We start from the raw sequence: 21,316 nt of genomic DNA on the forward strand, positions 1-21,316 counted from the left end.
ACACACACACCTCTGGCTTGTACGCCGGCTCTTGTATTCCTAAATAAACAAATCTTTAAAAAAAAAGAAAACAAACTACTTGCTGCCCACTCGTGCCCCAAGTTCTTAGCTGGGGTTGGGCTGCTCTTTTCCCAGGGATATGGATACAAGTTTTCCGCATTCCTCTGAACACAGTTTATATTGGCATTTTTACTTTAGAGTCTTTTCTGTCAATTTTAATATTTAGTTTATAAAATATTGAAGCAAGCCATACATACTCATTGGAGAATGCATAGATATTGCTGGCATTTCAGAAAGGTTTTCTGAAGAACAAAGAGGAAGAGAAAATGGAAATGATGAAGAATTTTCTAAAAGTCCAGTTTCCAAGCACAGCATGGAGGCCCTGCTGTGAGGACATAGGAGGCCTTGCCCACCTCTAAGCCTCCACAGGTGGGGCTGTCCTCCTGGCCTCCAAGTCCCAGGTCTGGGTCCATATGGGCACATTGATTTCTGCCACAGGAGTGAGGTCGCTTACCACCATTCAGGGGGCCTCCAGTCACAAATCCCCATTCATCTCACAGTTCCCTCTTGCCTGACCCTCCCACTCAACTCCCTTTCTAGTCTGACAATTGTGATTCATCCTCAATCCTACCTCCACCCACTCCCCTCAACACATGGCATCCAAATTCACATACCTGCAAAGGTTAAACCCAAATTTATCTCAACCCAGGAAGGAGTTTGCAGGAAATGAGAGCCCATAAAAAAATAACCACACCTCCATGCTATATGATGAGTTGAATTTGGCACAGCCGTTAGGATGCCAGCTGCGTGCCCACTCCTGGTAGCCTCACTGGCAACACAGGCTTTGGAGAAATCATTCTGTGTCCTGGCTGCGCTGTGCCTCTTCCTCTCCCAGACTATTGGGTGGCATTATGAATGGAAGTGGGCCTAGTAGAGGTCGCCTCCAAGACTCATGCATACATTTTGTTGATTTTCCCAGTGAGACCTTTTAGTTAGTTGTTGTCTTCCTGGCACTTAGTGTAATGCCCAATACCCTTCAGCAGATGATTGAAAGGGTGAGCAAGTGCACTTGCTTTGCTGTGACACCTTTAAACCCTGTGCTGTGATCCTAAGAAACCTGCACGCCCTTAATTCCTTTCTATCTTGCTGGCGGCTGGCAGCTACGTGTTTATACATTTTCTTTTTTTAAGATTGATTTATTTATGTATAAGAACTGGGGTACAGGCCAGAAGTGCAGGGATTAGAGGATTCACCAGAGACAGAGTGGGGAGCAGAACAGGCAGATGGACGAAGTACACTGCTGAGGGGAGCAGTGGGGGGTCAGGAGAGGTCTGCCATGCAATGTGGGTCACCTCCCTGGCTGGGGTTGGAACTTATGCTGCAGTGGTGGGGGACAGCTTCTTAGTGCTGCAACTTAACCCCTTGTGCCACCAGGGAGGCTTGTGCTGCTACATTTTCTAAAGTGGTTTGCTTTCTTGTCTGGCTATTTGTACTGATCTAGGCCTGACATGTTGGCCTCATTTCCTGGACTCCTTTACCCATGTTTTATCTTTTGCAGGCATAAGAGATCTTTGTGATATTCTCAATAACTTTATGTAGAAGGAGAAATATCCTCCCCCAGCAGGGGTTCTAAGTTGGCATTCCACCTTGATATGGACAACATATTTCTGTCTTATCCTCTCTGTTTATTTCACCTAGTGCCTGTGGTGTAGGCTTAGATGCATGCTAGGCCCTTCTTCCTTATAGCATATATCACATTTTTCATTAAGTAAATAATCATATTTTTGCCCATGCAGTAAAAATGAATGGATGAGTGAGTGAGTGAGTGAATAAATGAATGAATTAGTGGACACAATGATGGACCTGTTATGACTATGATGAGCAGGGGTGTTTTGAGCCTTCATGGTAAAGTCTCTGTGGAAAGGAAAAGCAGGCTGGGGGCATCTGGCGGCCAAGATCAGTGGTTAATGCTTACATGGACCCCATGGACACCCTGTTCTAATGCAGGGGAGCCCAGCTAAGGCCCAAGTGGAGGGAACAAAATGCCTCTGGGATACTAGGGGTGAGCAAGGGCAGATGAGTCACGGCTTCCTGCCCCATCATTACACTGACTTTGGAACCTGAGTTTTGTACCCAGAGGATCTGGGATAAAGTCGAAGTTGGTTTGTGTATTTGCGAAACTACTCATGTGGATTAGTGCGTGGCAGCAATACTTCAAAGGGGGTTATTGCTGATCACTCTTGATGCACATAGACTGGGGTGGCCAAGGTTGTCCTTCTGGGGGACAATCCTTGGGATTGTACCAATTAGCTCAGCAGGTCTTCACCTTCTCAGGAGACCCCAGGCACAGATGTGGCCACTGTCTGGGAAGGGGCCCAGGGACAAGGAAGGAGGAAGAAATCCTTGGCAGCTTCTTCAGGGACCAGAGGGGACGCAGAAGGTAGATGGGCGGTCTGAAGGGACCTGGCTCTTGTTATGTTCACTAAACGGTGGGCATCAGGTCCCACCTGGAGGGAACAGGGCTGGATCAAGACTTGAAAGTTCCAAACAAGTTCTAAACATGTTAACGATGGCGGTGGGTGTCTCCATGTCATTCAGAGTAAAACAATTAAATGTAAACAGTGCCCAGGTCAACACAGTTGTTTTATCCGTATATGGTCACAGTGATGTTTTTCTGCAAATACTGATTTCCTTAAAAATAAAAACTCTTCAGTTTTATTTTGGTGTTTCTACTTTAATAATAACATAAATGCATTCTTGTTGGCCTATTAAGGAATCCATCCCTGGTGAGGGTGGGTCCTTTCACTGAGCCCTGAGTGAGAAGAGAGAACTGAGGGGGTCCTAGGCTTACTGAGAGACAACTGGCACCCTGGTTGTTTCAAGCATGGAGGGAGGAGCCCCCCTAATTGCAGGGTCTGTGATCTCTGGTCCTGGTCACTGAGGGGTCTGAGAGACCCATGTATCTGAGCAGGCTGGGCTGGGAGGCTGTCCCAGCTGTGGATTGAGGGTCTCACTGACAGTGTGGGATCAATGGGGGCTGAACAGGGCTACTGAGGACTGAGGAGCCAAGGGCATGCTTACATGGAAAGGGTGGGGGACTTTCTTCACTAAAAATGGAAGGAGAGCCTCCCACACTCGCAGATTCTTGAGCTGGTCAATGGCTCTACTCCCTGAGGGGACCATGGAGGATGTTTGGGTTTTTCAGTTTGTTCATTAAATTCTGAGGGGGACACACAAAGGTTGGAAAGAAGGACTGACCTCTGAGATGTAAACAAGGAGGGCCTTGAGTCAATGAGAAATGTAAACAAGGGGCTCCCTCCATCCAGGCTGGGCTCACATATGTGGGAAAAACTGCCACTGTGGGGTCAGAAGGCAGAGGTTCCCCTTCCAGCTGAAAATACAGTGGCCCTATATTCCTCCTTCCCCTTTTCTCCTGTAGCCTGACTTGCAGGGCTTGTAATGACCAGTAGATGGCACTGCAGCTTCACAGGAGGAGGGGGCTGCTAGCTGGAGGCTCAGGTGGGGTGCAGGTGGAGAGAGACAAGGGAGAGAGGAAATGAGCTGCCTTTCTGACCAAACTCTCTGGAGGCAGGGGGGAATCAGGACGTGAGGTCCAGGCAGATCCCCTTGCTTACAGGCCACCTAGAGACTAAGCTCTGTTATCATGAGACCAACCACTTCCAAAGACAGTGTGACTTTTTATGTTTGATAAATTCACACATTCATTTGTTCAGCAGGTCCTATCCAGTACAAGACAGAATTTCTTACACACTGAGATGGAAGGGTGACTAAACAAGGTCACTATTGTTGAGAAGTGAAAAGCTTAATATAAACACGATAACAACAACAAATGGGATGATGACACATGCTGTGGGTCAGGGCGGGGACAGATGTAGGGTTTGAAGAGGTTGTGAACAGGAGCCAAGACGGAGGTGACATCTGAAGCAGGGTCTCAGGTTGAGCAGGGATTTTGTGAGGCATAAATGAGAGATGGCATCTGGGGCAGGAGAAAAAGTGTGAGCAAAGAGGTGGGGTACATGATTGAGCCTGGCATATTGGGGGTATTTTTCCTGGTCTAGGAGTCAGTTGGGGATGGACAAATGAGTATATGTGACCATTCAGAACCTTCTAACCATGTAGGGATTTGGTTATGGCCCTTTAATGGAAGAAGAATCAGGAAGGTTTTCAAATGGGCAGATGAAGTAGTCAGGTTTCTGCTGAATGCCTGCAGCAGCCAGGTATGGGGTAGATAGAGGAGGAACAGTCTCCGGGCAGGAGCCCAATGAGCAACTGAGTGGAAGCTTATGAGTCAGAGAGTAGGAGAGAGTGGCAGGGCAGCCAGAGTTGAGGGGCACTTAGGAGGGAGGATGAATCAGACTTTGTGCCAAAGTAGTATGAAAGGGAAGGAAGAATGAAGACTTTAGGAAGCTAATGAATGTTAGCACCCCTAAGCCTTCAGCATCCATGACACCTAATCTCACTCATCATAACAGCACTCTCTGCTGTGGGAATTATGAACCTCACCTAGGGAAGAAACTGGAGCTCACTGAGGCTATGGCCTTGCCAGAGGCACACAGCTAGCTTTGCTGTCCACTTGGCTTTCCTGTCTTCAATTTTATCTCTCTCCAAGACACCTTCCATATTGTCACTGGCTTGATCTTCAGCAAATCCCTCTTTACAAGTCAGTAGCGTCTCCTGTGTCTAGGATAAAACAAAGCTTGAATTCATCACAGTGGTCATACACAGAATGCTTACCCCAACCACTGCCACCTCTGCCTTCCTCTACCCCTTTCTAAAGGTCAGGACAGACCAGTGGCAGTTCCCAAATGGCTCCCCTTTCTGGCTATGTGCCTGGTGCCTGCGACATGCTGCCCACGCAGCCTGCCTGGAGACTGTCAGATTCCTCTCACCAGCTACCTGCCTGGCCTCCCCTAGACTGCAAGGCCCAGCCTCAGTGTCATTTCCTTAGGTCACCTTTTGTGACTCATCCTTGAACCATGAAGTTACCTCTCTGCACAACACAGCATCACAACATTTAGTTGCTTCCTTTCATAGCATCATCACAGTTAAAATGAAGAGATTATCTTCATTACTATTGACCTAATGTTAGTCTCTTCCATCAGACTGTAAGTTCCTTGATAGAAGTATTCATTGCAGCTTGAAATATATATATATATGTATTTTACTGAAGTAAGTTTATAAAAGCATATAAGTTTCAGATATATTAGCATGAGACTTCGACATCTGCATCTACTTTATTATGATTGCCATCACAAGTCTAGTTCCCAGTCACTACTATACAATTGATACCCTTTACCAGTTTTGCCCACCTGGCAACCTCCTTCCCCTCTGATAACCATCAATATGTTCTCTGAATCTGAAAGTTTGTTTTTGTTTTCTTTGTATCTTTATCTTCTACATGTGAGTGAAATCCTACAACATTTGTCTTTCTCTGTCTGACTTATTTCACTTAGCATGATCCGCTCTAGGTCCATCCATAATGTCATAAATGACAAGATTTCACCTTTTTTATTTTGTTTTCACAGCTGAGTAGAGTTGCATTGTGTTTATATACTACTTCTTTGTCCATTTATCTGGACACTTAGGTTGTTTGCATAACTTGGCTGTTATAAATAATGCAGTGAACCTGGGGGTACATGTTCACTGCAGATTAGTATTTTTATATTTTTGGATAAACACTCAGACGTATAACTGATCATATGGTATTTCTATTCTTACTTGAAGATTTTTTTGTAACAACAAAATACCATGAAGAAAGGATTAGTTAAATCAAATGTGATTAAACATTCCTTATAACGGAATACTTTGCAATCAGTAAAACAAATGAGAGCTCTCCCATCCTCCCTCAAGTCCCACCTAGAATCTGTACACAGTGGATGGAAAGATTCAAGAGAAGTCACCAAGCCCACAAGAGAAATTGTCACCTGCTTGTATGAAAGCTGAGCAAGTGACCTCTGCCTTTGGGGCCCGTGTTAGCTTTCTTGGATTGCCTTTAACAAAGGTCTGCAGCTCTGAGGCGGTCTCTTGTGCTGTGGAGTGGTCAGCCCTCCCACAGGGTCGGGTGGTCTTTTCTCAACAGGCCCAGAGTGGCCTCTTGTCACTTTGTATGAGAACGAATCCAGGCCCTGTGAGGTTCAGGAGGTACCACTACTTAAAGGATGCAGATTGTTGTGGTTTGAGCGTAGGGCCCTGCAGGCCAGCAGAAGCTTCTGTTCTTGGCCCAAATTTTCTGCTCCCATGTTCCTCCTACCACCACGCAAAGAAGAAATCAACATGTCCTAAGTTAAAGTGCCCCCCATTTTATTAATTGACCTAGAGAATGCAGTTTGGAGGTGCTCATCCAACTTTAGTGTTATAGGGCAACCACAGGAGAAAGGGGGTGATGGATGTGAATTCTTATTCCTGTGCTTAATCACCTGGTATAAGCGCCCCAAAGCGACATACAGAATTTTTTTTTTAAAAAACCTTAAAAAAAAAAAGGTTTATTTACAAGTGAGAAGAAGGAGGAGAGGAAGAGAGAGATGAATTGGCTGGCATGTTTCACCAGTGCTGATGAGACCAGCATGCTCACCAAACCTGGAAAAACAAGAGAGGGAGATTCTGTAACAGTTCAGTCTTTTGAGTCCAGCATGGCCTCTCAGCTTTACCCGGAGTTCCTAGAAGCACCCCCACCCATACGGAAGTCAGGTTCATGGCACTTTGGGGGTTGTAATCTTTGATCCCTGAGATCTAGCATATGCAGGTATGCAGCTGTAGGGTGGAGATTGCAAAGCTGTCTGTCAGGAGGTGCAGTTGGCTCAGGACTTAATTCCCTGGCTCAGATTTGGCTCCTCACCATTCCTCCAACAATGGGCTTATCAGTAAATATGTTCTTTTTTTTTTTTTAAAGAGTTATTTATTTATGCATACAAGCACTGGAGTAAAGGACAGAGGTATTGTGGGGGCAGGTAAGAGGATTCATCAGAGACAGTGGGGAGCAGAACAGGCAGATGTACTGAAATACATTGTTGAGGGCAGTAGCAGGCAGGTCAGGAGAGGTCTGCCATGCCATGTGGGTCAGCTCCCTGGCCAGGGACCAAACTTGTGCTGCAGTGGCTGTGGACAGCTTCACAGTGCTGCACTTTAACCCATTGAGCCATGAGGAAGGGCCCAGTAAATGTGTTCTTTCTAAAAATTTCGCCTTTATTCCCAGATTAAGGATGAGTTGAACCCCTTCTTATCTCTCATGTGATTTCTTCCCCTCTCTATCCTTGATACCCCAAGCCCTAAAAGGCAGGATAAAAACTCCTGGCCTCCTCCATTATTCATTAGAATTGACAACCATGTGCATTCCCCACACATGTTGTTAAATTCCTTTGCTGACCCAGTGATGCTGTTTTGATTATGCATCCAGTCTAAGAAGAACCTAGCAGGGTCTGGGTTGGTCTATTTCACACCCTGCCGTCATCGTATCTCTTTCCCTCTGCTTGCGATGTGGCCTGTCACCATTGGAAGCTGCATGCTTTAGCCTGCTCACTGTCTCTCTCCAAAAAAATCAAAGGATAGAGTTAGGCAGATCTTTCTATCCCTTACATTTCTCTCTTGCTAGTCTATAAAAATTTACCAATAGCCTAGGTGATCATATGTACATTTCTTCACTGAAGAGTTCAACTTCATAGAGGAAAGGATCAAGGTTCCCCTAAGTGTCTCATTACTTCTCAGAGGGAAGGTACTGAGAGGTCTAGGTCCTTTACAAGCTCTCTGGTTTTTTTTTTTTTTATTACAAAGTTTATTTTTACATCATTTTGCACATTTTTTTTTCCATCTCGATTGTAATCCCCGTGGGTTTCCCATCACTAAATCACCCCTGTGCCACCACCATAGTCCCGTGCATTTCCCTCCCTTCCCCCCGCCCCCCGTTTTTGATCCCATTCCCCACTCCACCCCCACAAAATGTCTCTGGTATATGGTTGTTCATTATTTTTGTTATTTTCTCGCCTGGTCCATTATACTCCTGCTATGAGTGAAACCATCCGGTATTTTTCTTTCTCTTTCTGGCTTATCTCACTAAGCATGATCTTTTCCAGCTCCATCCAAGTTGCTGCAAAAGACATGTGTTTCTCTTTTTTGGTTGCTGAGTAATATTCCATTGTATATATGTACCACATCTTTCTAATCCAGTCATCTACTTTTGGGCATTTGGGCTGACAAGCTCTCTGGTTTTGAGATGGACTTTGCTCTCCATGCGTCTCCTTTTAAAATGTGCCCCACTTGAATGTTCACCAATTTCCAACTTTTGGTTTTTGGATTTCTTTCTCAAAATTCACCACCCTTATCCTACCTCAGAACCCTAATTTGAGTTGGGTCCCCAGAGCTTTAGCCAGTAATCAGTGATGCCTATTATCACATAGGTCTTCCAGAATTGTATGTATAGGGTGCTATGGTGAGAGTGGAGGAGAAAGGTCATCCCGTGTAGTTAGCATTGATAACCATGTGCATTCCCTACACATGTTGTTAAATTCATTGTTCTTCCTTTGTTAACCCAGTGATGCTGTTTTGTTTATGCATCCAGTCTGAGAAGAACCCAGCAGTGTCTGGTCTGGTCTGTGAGTTTAGATCTTGCTGAGGGATTCATCTTCAATATCCTTGTTGTGTGAGTGGGAATCAAATCAGCTCATTAGATTAATAGAATTTTTACACATTAGTTCATCCATTGCTCCCAGAAACAGATATTGATTTTTCGAGAGTACAAGTGAGACCCATATTGGAAAGGGATCTATTTCCTTAATTAGAAGGGTATCTTGCTTTGTTCCCAGAGTTAGTGTACTCCATTATTACGTGCGGTAATGAGGTCTGGTTTCTTTCCTGCTTTGCCTGGGAAGCTATTGAAATAATAAATAAAGCCATATTAGTCTTTAACAGCTGTTCCCTTTTATGAATTCAGCAAGGGCTCTGGACTCAAGTTGTTTTCCACAGTCTGCTTTAGGGGTTGGCGTGTCTGCCAATTCTTTTACAATTAACCCAACTTCATTCAAGTTAGTCAAGGTAGGTTTTGTTTCTGGCAACCAAATGATTCTTGTCTAGAAGAGAAATGAATCCAGGCAAGGAAGTTTATTTTAGATATATTTAGCCCAATCTGCATTTTGAAATTTTAGCTCCAGTCTAAACCTCCTGTCCCCTTTCTTCTAATATTTTACATTTAAAATGTTCCCTGTCTATTTTTCTCTCTCATTCTAATGGTTGCAGAATGGCTGATAGAAGGAGAGAGTGATTCTGACTTAGAGAAAACAAGCTTCAGTCAAGATCCAGGTAATGCTGGTATTTAGACAGACCAATCACTGGAGACCATTAGGAGGTCTTTCTGGATGCCCCTCCCCAAGATCAAGGTGCAGCTAGATTTGAGCACTAGGTAGGTAAGCCTCAGCACCAGCTGCAGGTTGAGAAGAGTCACTTGTTAATTCAGTTCTTGTCAATCAAATCCTTTTGTAAAGCAAATGGTGGTCTCAGCTATGTTACAAGTGTCAGCCACACCTCTGGTTAGTACTTGGATGATTCTTGGAACTTTTTTTCATTTGTGAAATAAATCCGCACCTTCACTTCAACAAATTTTGGTGGAACACCCACTGTGTTCCGACCACCACTGTGGCATTGGTCAAAAGATGAATGACAGACACACACGTTGTTCTTACAGTCCAGTGAGAAGGACAGATGCAAAACATGCCACATCCGTACATAGAGCTAAGTGCTTTCACAAAGGTTGTTTATTTTCAAATGAAATAATGACTATACAGTTGTTGGTATAAGGAATGAAATAAGTGGTGTATGGGAAGTGTGTGGGTGTGGGTGTGAGTGTGATAGAGAGATACAAATCCTTTTAATAGACAAATAACAGGTACAAAAACTTCCATGCACAGGACAAACAGGTCTCCGGAAGAGCCCTGCATATTTAACATCTTCTGTCTTCTCAGAATCTCATCACAATAAACTATCTTTGGGGCTGTTTTCTATTTTACCTGTCTAATATATGTGTATATTATGTAAGAGAAAGTAATGAAGTTTAAGAAGAAAACCTCAGATTGTGGTTAGATTAAAAAATGTTAGACAAAAACCAAAACAAAACAGAATATGTATATATATGTGTGTGTATATGTATACACACACATATATGTATATAATATATAATAATGTATATAATATATATACATACATGTATTATATATATATATATTCTGTTTTGTTTTGGTTTTTGTCTAACATTTTAAATCTAACCACAATCTGAGGTTTTCTTCTTAAACTTCCTTGCTCTTTTCCTGTTTCTTCTACTTTCCTACTCATTTATTTCATTTTGTTATATATATATATATATCCCCACCACTAGCCCTTATACCCCTGTGAAACTTTCTTCCTCTCCCCTTCCTCTTAACCTCACACGTCTCACTTCATTTATTAGTACCCACTAGTTTTTGTAAACATTTTGCTTTGTCAAATCTTTTGTGATGTCCAGAGTTTGTCATTTCGACTTGTACTACTGCACATGACTCCCTCCCTTGAAATACTTCCATTGTGTTGTAAATAACACAATAAATAACACTTCATTTTAAACCTTACTCCTTTGTATGGCTATTTCACCACTTCGTGGTCCAATCTTAGGGGTGAGTAGGTAGGTGTCTCCACATCCTGGGCATTGCAAATAATATTCCGATAACACTATGGAGCATGTAACTCTTTGAACTGAGGGTTCCATGTTATTCTGATAGGTGCCCAGGAGTCCGTTTGCCAGGGCATATGGTACATCCAGTTTTAGCTTTTTGAAGCAGACCTAGACCGATTTCCAAAATAGCTGCACTGGTTAACATTTCCACCAACAATGTAACAGGGTTCCTCTGGCTCCATGTCCTCGCTCTACATCTTCTCCAGCATCATTGTGTTTTGTCTTTTTAAAAAAGATTTATTTATTTGTGCATATAGGTCAGAATTGCAGAGGTGGTGAGAGGACTCACCAGAGACAGAGTTGGGAGCAGAACAGGCAGACTGACGAAATACACTACTGGGGGGAGCAGGGGCGAGACAGGAAAGGTCTGCTGTGCCATGTGGGTCAGCTCCCTGGCTGGGGATCGGGGAATCGAACTCACTCTGAGGCAGCTGCAACTAGCTTCTAGTGCTTCACTTTAACCTGTTGCGCCATCAGGCAGGACCCATCCCAGTTCCTTATTTTACATGTGTCCAGCCAGACTCCCAGCACCATTTGTTACTCTTTCCTCCTTGTAAGGTTAGGGCTCCTCCCTCCTTGGTCTATTTATTTTCCCCCTTCCTATTTCCGTTTCAGACATAAATCTTTAGCTCATGTCAATAAGATAGCCTCCCCTCCCCCCCATTAGCTTCCCAAGCAAATCGACTTTACACCTAATCTACTTTGCTTGGTGCCACAAAACCAAGACTAGTTTCTCTTCTACCTCTGGGCCTCTTTTGCCTGGTGCAGACCCTGAAGTGGTCCTCTGCGCTCTGAGGCTGGAATGCCTTACTCTTTTCCCTCTGGCCCATTTATTGTGAGGCTTAGATGCTCCCTGGTAACAGAAAGGCTATCTAAACCCTATGCCCTATGTCAACCAGTATTTCCTTCATCTCTTCTCCTCAGGCATAGTGGTAATTTAAACTACAGCTTCTGTAAACAGGTAAGTTGAATAGGTACTGGTGAGTTATGTGACATTGACGGGGCGGGGGGAGGGGTGGCTAGGGGGCTCCTGTGACACTCACACATAACTGGATGGAGTTTGGATACCAGAAACCTGGAGTAGCATCCTCAGGGATCTTTGTCCTCCTTGGATTAAAGGGGTATGTTTACAAACCTATTACAATACTTTTACCATGGCCCTCCCTGGTGGCGCAGCGGGTTAAAGCACAGCACTGAGAAGCTAAAGCCACTTCCGCATGAGTTCGGTTCCTGCCTGCCCTGGAGGTGACCACATGGCGTGGCAGACCTCTCCTGACCCGCCCACTGCTCCCCTCAGCAGTATACTTCGTCGATCTGCCTGTTCAGTTCCCCACTCTGTCTCTGGTGAAGCCTCTTGCTGCCCCTGAGCCTCTGGCCTGTACCCCAGTTCTGTATGCACAAATAAATATGTAAAAAAAAAATACTTTTACCATTTTCAAAGTCCCTTCCCTGCCATACCTGGCTGGTTCGGTAAACAGATTATCATACATATGACCTGGTTTTTGAGAGCCTTCTAAAATCCACTGAATTCAAATAGGACGAGAGATATTCTGCAGGGTACTTTGGTGCACCATTGCCAAACCATGTCAGTTGACCTAAAGTAGGTTGGTTGGAACAGTCAACACTTTTCTTTGCCCTGGGTAAGCTTATTTCTCTCACTCTCCTAGTTTAATTGATTAGCTACTCTCTTCTTTAGACACCAAAACAAGCAAACAGACCCACAGGTTTTCTTCAAGCTAAATCTCCTAAGTAACTACCCCTAGCTAAAGTAGGAAGCCAGATGATTCCCACTTAGCTGTTGGTGGCTCATAATGACTTCTTCCTTGCACCCAGCCCAGATACATGGGGGGATGTTTGCATTAAGATAAAAGTTGTTGTGGACTCTCTTTACTCTCTCCTGTGCCTCCACCTTTCCAGGATGGCACCATGGAGTCTCCATTAGGCACATCTTCAGAGAACCACCCGACCTCTCCTCTAGGCTGCTGCTGTGAGAGGTAGGGCTCACCAAACTTTCACCACCTGTCACAACCTTTATTAGGTAGCAGCAAAACATGTTTTGGGCCCAGAAGCTGCCGTTAATATACACCTATTAGTTCCAGCTGGGGCTGCCGTGGCTTGAAGGTGGCTCCTCTGAGGTTTGCATGCGAATGCAAGCTCATGTCCACCGGAGGTCTCTCCCCTGCAGGAGCCCACTGAATTCCTCAGATGATAGGCAGAGGTTCAATAGAGTCTATTCAGTAACTGCTTCCATGCTGTCCTTTTGGCATGTGCCAGGACATTTTTGCTGGAAGATTCCAACTCCCACATCCTGACACTTGGCTCTGACAGCAGTTGCGTACTGCAAAATTCTGGGCTCATGTCAAACTCTGTCTCATCTTAGGTACATGCTCTCTGATGTGAACAGTGTACAAAAACATTCACACATTGTATATTGATCCACTTACTTTGGGTTATGATTATTTTTCTTAAAGATTTGTTTACTTATGCATACAGAACTGGGGCATAGGCCAGAGAGCAGAACAGGCAGGCTGATTAAGTACACTGGGAGTGGAGCAGCAGGCGAGACAGGAGAGGTCTGCCGCGCCAGGTGGGTGCAACTCATGTTGCAGTAGCTGCAGCTTGATAGTGGTGTCCTAATCCTATTCCACCAGGGAGGACCTGGGTTATGATTATTTTTTCTGTCCCTAATCCTCTTGGTAAGTATCTGAATGTATAATAGTTTCTTAGAGTTGCTGTAACAAATTACTATAAACTTAGTAGCTTAAAACAGCAAATATTTATTCTCTCACCACTCTGGAGAGCAGAAGTGTTGCTCTAGCTATGTGCCTTGGAAGGCTCAGAGGAAGTCTCTTCATGCTTCTTTCCTACTTTCTGGGGGCTGCTGGGGGTGTTTGGTGGTCCTTGATTTGTGGTTACCCTCATCTGTCTCAGTCTTCCTGTTGCCTTCTTTTCCTGTCTGTGTTTTTTCTTCTTTTTATAAGGACTTTATAAGATTTAGGGCCCATCCTACACATGGGATACTCTCAGCTCAATATCTTTCATTGAATTTCAGCTGCAAAGACCCTACTTCAAAATAAGATCACACTCACAGGCACGGATGCTCAGAATGTGGACATAATTTTGGGCATATTATTTATCCATTACAAAATGAGATGCAAAAATAGCAGTCAGGGTTAATAGTACACCTGATTCTTTTTATGAAAGCCATCCCTATACCATTCGGTCATAATAAACTATTTCAGGATCTTCCATCCATTTAGTTATTTTGATTTCTGGACTCAATACAAATTCTCATATTTAATTGGAATAAAAGTCTGAGTTAGACAAAGTGTTTATTACATACTCAAAGTGAGGATTAGAACTCAGGAAATGGTCCACAGATTATATTCTGGACCATTTCAACAAACAGAAGTTTAAATTTAGAGGTAGGAACAGTGAGGCAATGACACTGGTTTAATTATTCTTGACAGAGGCTTCTGGGTTTAAATTGCTTTGACCTAAAGATGCATTGATGCTATCTATGACAGAGGAAAACAATGCAGGGATTTAATCTCTTCTAAAGAATGCCCCATGGGAATGCAAAGACTAGATGCCCATTATTTAAGTCTTCTTTATCCAGTTGCGGGGACAAAAGATGGGTGGGCAATAGATTTTGTACAGTGGTTTTACAGATATCTAAGTCTGTACAAAAGGTTTTGCTCTCGTTAGCTAGAGCAGGGAGGAGTTGGCTCCAGAACATTTTACAGTAAGTCCACACTCACTTCCTGTTGCTCTCAAATTGGAGCTCTTTTAATTGCCAGTGGCACAGAGCTCCCATTGTGTAGAAGGCCTTACCCCTTCCGTACGGATGTCTCTGACAAAAGGTGGAAGGTAACGCTGTACACTGAGGCTCATTCTCCGTTAAATGGAGTGTTTCTGCCTGTGCTGCACATTGTTACTTTGGACTCAAAGACTTTGTCCCTGGAGGATGCCCCAGTTTGAGCAGCTGAAAATGATGCTCAAGGTTAGGGATGTTTCTTGCACAATTAATTCATTTAGCCATTTCTTATTCTTTCTAAGATTTTTTTCTTTTCCATTTAATAATTAGAGACTGATAGGCTACTTTGCTAGGTGAAGCAAAGGGTTCAGTTCACAGATAATCTGGGATAAGCAGGATGGGCCAGGTCTTTGCTTTGGTTTTTGAAGTATCTGTTAGCTCAACTACCATAGCATTCCACTAATTTTTGTAAGACCTATTACATTTGTGGAGCTGTTAATTTTTTTTTAAAAGATTTATTTATTTGTGCATACAGAACTGGGGCACAGGCCAGAGGCTCAGGGGCGGTTAGAGGCTTCACCAGAGATAGAGTGGGGAGCAGAACAGGCAGACCGATGAAGTACACTGCTGAGGGGAGCAGTGGGCAGGTCAGGAGAGGTCTGCCACGCCATGTGTTCACCTCTGTGGCAGGAGGGAATTGAACGCATGCAGAAGCGGCTTTAGATTCTCAGTGCTGTGCTTTAACCCACTGCACCACCAGGGAGGGCCAGGAGCTGTTAATTTAATTGTTTATGTCCACAGGCAGTCTTCAAGTTCTATTAACTCTTCCTACAGGGTATTCATACTTCCAGAGAACTAAATGAGGAGACCATTTGGTAGAGGAGGCCTTCTGATATCAATAATAATAAGGGGATATTCTGATATTGATGCTGAGTAATCATTGGGTATGTTAGTTTTCCAGAGTTAAATAAGTTAAATCAGTTACTACAAACTGAAAACTACAGAATTTTTTTTTCCTGTTACAGTTCTGGAAATCAAGATCTCAGATGTTAACAAGGGCCATGTTCACCCCAGAGCTTCTAGGGGAGAATCCTTTCTTCCCTCTTTCAGTTTCTAATTGTTTCAAGCATTTCTTCATCTCTCTAATTGCTGCCTCTATTATCACATGGTGTTCTCCCCTGTGTCTCTCCCTCTTCTTTGAGGACAACAGTCATTCTAGATTTAGGACCCACACTTAGCATGATCTCATCTGAATTGACTGCATGTGCAATGACCCTATTTCCAAATTAGAACATACTCAAGGGTGTCAAAGGTTACGCCTTTAACACATCTTTTGAACACAATGAACTCACACTAGTAGGTTTTCACTTTCATGACCTTATGAAGGGATCTTTGAGGGCGGGTTCCAGCCAACCCCTTAGCTATTAGCAATTAGCAACCTTTCAGCGAAAATTTGTTAAACTACCTTAGAGAGCATCATTCTGTAACTTATTTACTTTTTCTTCTTTTCTCATCCAGGTCTGTGAAAATATCTGTCCAAGCAGTTTTTACTTCCAAAGGCATTAAACTCCCTTAGTGCCACTCCCCAAAACTGCTGCTTCCATCACAGGATTTCTGTGGATAATTTGATTGATTCTCTTTTCCTACCATACTCAAATTTTTGTCACAGATACCACCTTTCCTCCCACACCACCCATATCCTCCAGCAGAATCTGAGCCTATTCTGTTCTAGAAGTGGGTATAATTTATCAAAAAGTACTTTTCAGATTTCTTGTTAGTGGGGTTAAGGAACTCAGACCCAAACCCATCAATGCATGACACTTTTCCAAGTCATAGAATTTGATTCCAGAAAGGCCATCTAACCTAGTGAAGGTAAGTAGAAAATTCTGTTGGGATTCTTCTTGAAATAGATGGCCTAACTTTAAGATGGTTCCCTCTGTTTTCTTGATTTGGGCAGAGGTGTGAAACCTGGAAATGCTGTAGTCATCTTGTTCCCAGCCTGGGATTTAAGCTGACAACTTTTGGGGGAGGAAAGTATTGGGGCTGTGGTTGACTGATGCTCAATCCATCATCACTATACCATGGTCATTTTCAATTATGTTCAAATTGCAGTTCCTGTTTCTAAGAATTGTTTGAATTAGGCTTTATGTTCGCTTGGTCTGAAAGCATTTTAATTGGTGCATCCAGATGGGTCTCTATGCACAAAAATAGATACAGTGGAAGTGACGGTGTGACGGTGATTCTCTTCAGGCTCCCAGGGAGTCTATTTTCTCTTGTAATACTGCAGAGGGCCCAGGCTCCATGACCTCATTTATAGAGGTCAGTTGCCAATTTAGCATCCCTGTAATTCCATGTAAGTCAGACCTCTGGTGCTTTCAGGCACATATAACTATGCCCAGGTGATCCTAGTGTCTTCCACAGTTGCCACCAAGTGGCTCTTTAATACTGGGCAAGAAAATAACGAGGGAAAAAGCACCGGGATAGACTGATTCTTGGACTTCTGAGACACAATTGGTTTTGTCAAGCAATGCTAAAGAGAAGTTATGGGACTTTCCAAACTAATGGCATTACAAACTTGTAACCTACATCTTTAACAATGCTCCATGAGTAATTTGGGGGGAAGAGGAAGAAATCTTTGAAGGTTAGTGATAATGAGAAAGAGTACATAGGGGAAAATGATGTGCCATTCATTACTCTCCCCCCTCTTTATAGCCACAATTTCAAATCTCCTTCACTCTCAGCAGAGAATCTCACCTATTTTCAGAAAAACATGAAAGAAAAAAAAAATCAGAGGATGTGGAGAAAAAGGAATTCTCTTGCACTGCTGGTGGGAATGCAAACTAGTACAACCACTATGGAAAACTATTTGGAGGTTCCTCAAACTGCTAAACATGGAGCTTCCCTATGACCCAGCAATCCCACTCCTAGCTATCTACCCAAAAGACACAAAAACACTGATTGAAAAAGATACCTGTACCCCCATGTTTATTGCTGCTTTATTTACAATTGGAAAAACATGGAAGCATCCCAAATGCCCAAAAGTAGATGACTGGATTAAAAAGATGGTACATATATACAATGGAATATTACTCAGCAACCAAAAAAGAGAAACACATGTCTTTTGCAGCAACTTGGATGGAGCTGGAAAAGATCATGCTTAGTGAGATAAGCCAGAAAGAGAAAGAAAAATACCGGATGGTTTCACTCATAGCAGGAGTATAATGGACCAGGCGAGAAAATAACAAAAATAATGAACAACCATATACCAGAGACATTTTGTGGGGGTGGAGTGGGGAATGGGTTTAAAAACGGGGGAGGGGGGGGCGGGTAGGGAAGTGCACAGGATTATGGTGATGGCACACGGGTGACTTGGTGATGGGAAACCCGTGGGGATTACAATTGAGATGGAAAAAAATGTACAAAATTATGTAAAAATAAACTGTTGTAAAATAAAAAAAAGAAAATCAGAAGCTACAATCAACATCCAAAAAGATAGGCTTACCAGTAGCTATTCTAACCAAGTGAAGTGTTTGGAAGAAAAAGGCATCCTGTCTAGCCTCTAGGCTTGGGGTGTACCCAGCTGGGCACACAGTGAAGCCCAAAGAAAGGGAGGGGTGAGAACTAGAATAAAGAAGATAAGGTAATACTCCCCAACAATAAGAATTAGAGAAGCAAGAAATGAGGCCTTGGGCAAAAACCTGGTGAATAACTATTAAGAACATACCAGAGTAGGCCTGCCAGCCCTTTGGTGTCCAGTCACAAACCGCTCTGTCTAGACAGCTTAGTTCTGTAGGACACCTTAGATCTGTAGGGCAACATCCGAGATCCTCCCTGTCCACTGTGCCTGGACTTAATAGGGCAAGCAAGGGCCAGAGGCTTGGGAGGCCCTTCTAGTTGTCCCGTTGCTGGATTATTTTAAATAGTCTGCTCGATGCACAGAACAACATTTTCCGTGCCTCGCCCTTTGCGGTGGGGAGAGTGCGTTCCAGAAAGAGTACTCACACCAGAGAACTGGGATGGAGGAGGGGAGCTCAAACCGCCAGTGAGAATTTGCCGGGGTGGGGCAGATTCTGGGCCAACCTGTGAGTCTCAGGGGCGGGACTGAAGAGGGAGAAACTCCAAAGGACCCCTAGGCTGCCGTCCCGCCCGCCCTCCCTCCAGCCACGGGAGAAGGCCAACTCCGCCTGCCTGAGTCACCGCTGGAGCTGGGGAGGAGCCGGGGAGAGGTCGCCCCAGCCCAGAGCGCAGCCAGCGGCCTTAGGGAGAACAGACAGGGCAGTCAGGGAGCATGGGGGAGAGCGCGCTGGAGCCGGGGCCCGTGCCCGGAGCACCGACTGGGGGCCCGGTGCATGCGGTGACGGTGGTGACCCTGCTGGAGAAGCTGGCCTCCATGCTGGAGGCGCTGCAAGAGCGGCAGGGGGGCCTGGCACAGAGGCAGGGCGGCCTAGCTGGCTCGGTGCGCCGCATCCAGAGCGGCCTGGGTGCGCTGAGTCGCAGCCACGACACCACGAGCAACACGCTGGAGCAGCTGCTGGCCAAGACAGAGCGCGTGGGCTCGCACGCGGGGGTCGCCCAGGAGCGCGCCGTGCGCCGCGCCGCCCAGGTGCAGCGGCTGGAGGCCAACCACGGGCTGCTGGTGGCGCGCGGGAAGCTCCACGTCCTGCTCTTCAAGGTCAGTGACCTCGGGCGTCCCCGTCGCTGTGCCACCTCTGGGGGTGCCCCCTCCCTTCTGCCTACCGCACCCACATTCCGGATCCCGACTTCTGCCTCCGGCAGCGGCCCGACTTCCTGAGCTTTGCCCACCTCCCTCCCCGAGGCCCGTCCCTCCTCCTGCGTCCCCACCCAGCCTGGCCTATCCTAGTACCCCGCCTTCGGCAGGCGCAGGCCACGTCCCCTGAATTTGCTCCAGGTCCGGGGCCCATCCCCAAAGGAAACTAACGGTGTCGAAAGTGCCTCCTCCACAGTTCGTTGTTCACCCAGTTCCTGCCCCTGCGGCCACCACCCTCTCACCTCCCTGGCCGCTCTGGCCTCCTTCACAAACTTATAAAAAGCCCCGAGGCACGCCTCCTTTCTCCAGCCCGGCTCCCTGCTTTACCCCGAAACGGTTTTTTCTACCCATTCGGGACGCTGAGGTTAAGAGTGGGCGGGCTCCCCTGGCGTGATTTTGGGGGAGGCAGCGGGTGGTGGGGTCTAGATGCTGCTGGGATCAGTACTGTGTCCATCCCATGCAGGAGGAGGCTGAAATCCCTGCAAGCGCCTTCCAGAAGGCGCCAGAGCTTGCGGATCAGTCGGAACCCGGCCCTGAACAGCCTGAGGCCGAAGTTGGGGAGAGCTCTGACGAGGAGCCCTCAGAGTCCAGGGCCCAGAGGCTGCGACGCAGCGGGTTGCAGAAGGTACAGAGTCTGCGTAGGGCCTTTTCTGGCCGGAAAGGCCATGCAGCGCCATCGCCCATGCCGGCCAAGCCACCTCGCCTTGGGCCTGGACGGAGGGTTGATGGCAAGACCGAGACCCCCTCTGAGCTGGAGTTGAAGCCCGAGCCAGAGTTGAAGCTGGAGCCAGAACCTCCGCAGGACATGGAGGAAGATCCCAGGAGACCTGGGCCTGCTGAGGCAGCTGTGCTCCAAATAGAGAGTGCAGCCTGATGTCGGGTTCTGCCAACTCCCCACCCCAACCCACCCTGATTGTGCCTAGGCTTACTCCCAGAATAAATCTTCCTGTGAGAACCCAGCATTCACGCCCAAATAAGGCGCTAATCCTGCATCCACTGTGCTGAGCTGGATTTCCTTCCCAGTCCTCTGCAGTCCAGCACCCCCTTGTCCTCGCCATCAATAAAGCGATTTCACCTAATCCAGACTCCACGTGTAGGGCTGGGTGTAGGGGGTGGGGGCAGAGCAAGGAATAAGGCAGATATTGGGGTCTGGAATGTGACTTCCATTTTAAGCAGATCATGGTAGGATTGCTCCAGGCCCAGAATCCTGGGTTCTACTCTACTTACAACGGTCTGGATGGCCACTTGTTCCTGGAGTGTTTTCCTCAAGGGCAAATACAGTTATTTTTTCAACCCCCAGTACAGTCCCTTGCTGTAGGGGCTTAATAAATTTTTAGTGGTTTTCCTCCTAGTGTCTTCTTTCTCTTAAAGTATAATTATACCGAATTCTGATTTCAGTTCTTTTCTTGGTCTGGGTACTCCTGCTTTGAAAAGGTCTATCAGGCCCTCCCTGGTGGCTAAGCTGGTTGAAGCACAACATTGGGAAGCTAGAGCCACTTCTGCATGAGTTCTATTCCCGCCTGCCCCGGAGGTGACCACATGGTGAGGCAGACCTCTCCTGACCTGCCTGCTGCTCCCCTCAGCAGTGTACTTCATCAATCTGCCTGTTCTACTCCCCACTCTGTCTGCAGTGAAGCCTCTTGCTGCCCCTGAGCCTCTGGCCTGTACCCCAGTTCTATATGCACAAATAAATAAATCTTTAAAAAAAGAAAAAAGAAAAGATCTATCAGCCACACAACACTCCAGACCACTGCCTGAGCTACTATTGAAAAGTACTTTAATGTGTCCAACAGAAGCAACCTGTCTTCTTTTAATTACCTTGAATTTCCATTTTATAACTTTTGTTGGCATTTCTTAGGCATCATTCAAAATTACTCCTGTTTTGCTTTTTTTTTAAAACAAATGAATGGCATCATCTACCCAGAAACCTTGGGGTCTTCATTACCCCCTCCTACTTTTGCTCTCCTGTCATGGGTAAACAGATGATCTACTGATTTGACTATTGCAGTCTGTCTCCTCTTTTTTTTTTTTTTAAAGATTTATTTATTTATGCGTATAGAGCTGGGGTACAGGCCAGAGG

General features: G+C 45.4%; 1 protein-coding gene across 1 annotated transcript; it reads left to right on the plus strand.

The window, feature by feature from the left end:
• Positions 1-18,617: 18,617 nt before the first annotated feature.
• On the plus strand, positions 18,618-20,315 carry PRKCDBP (protein kinase C, delta binding protein). The gene is made up of 2 exons (XM_004683636.2): positions 18,618-19,140; positions 19,700-20,315. Exons 1-2 carry the CDS (start codon positions 18,757-18,759, stop codon positions 20,108-20,110), a joined length of 795 nt encoding a protein of 264 aa, XP_004683693.1. The 5' UTR covers positions 18,618-18,756; the 3' UTR covers positions 20,111-20,315.
• Positions 20,316-21,316: the final 1,001 nt, after the last annotated feature.

This window comes from Condylura cristata, unplaced genomic scaffold (genome assembly GCF_000260355.1).
Source record: "Condylura cristata isolate star-nosed mole 26May11 unplaced genomic scaffold, ConCri1.0 scaffold00015, whole genome shotgun sequence".
NCBI classification, from domain to species: Eukaryota; Metazoa; Chordata; class Mammalia; order Eulipotyphla; family Talpidae; genus Condylura; species Condylura cristata.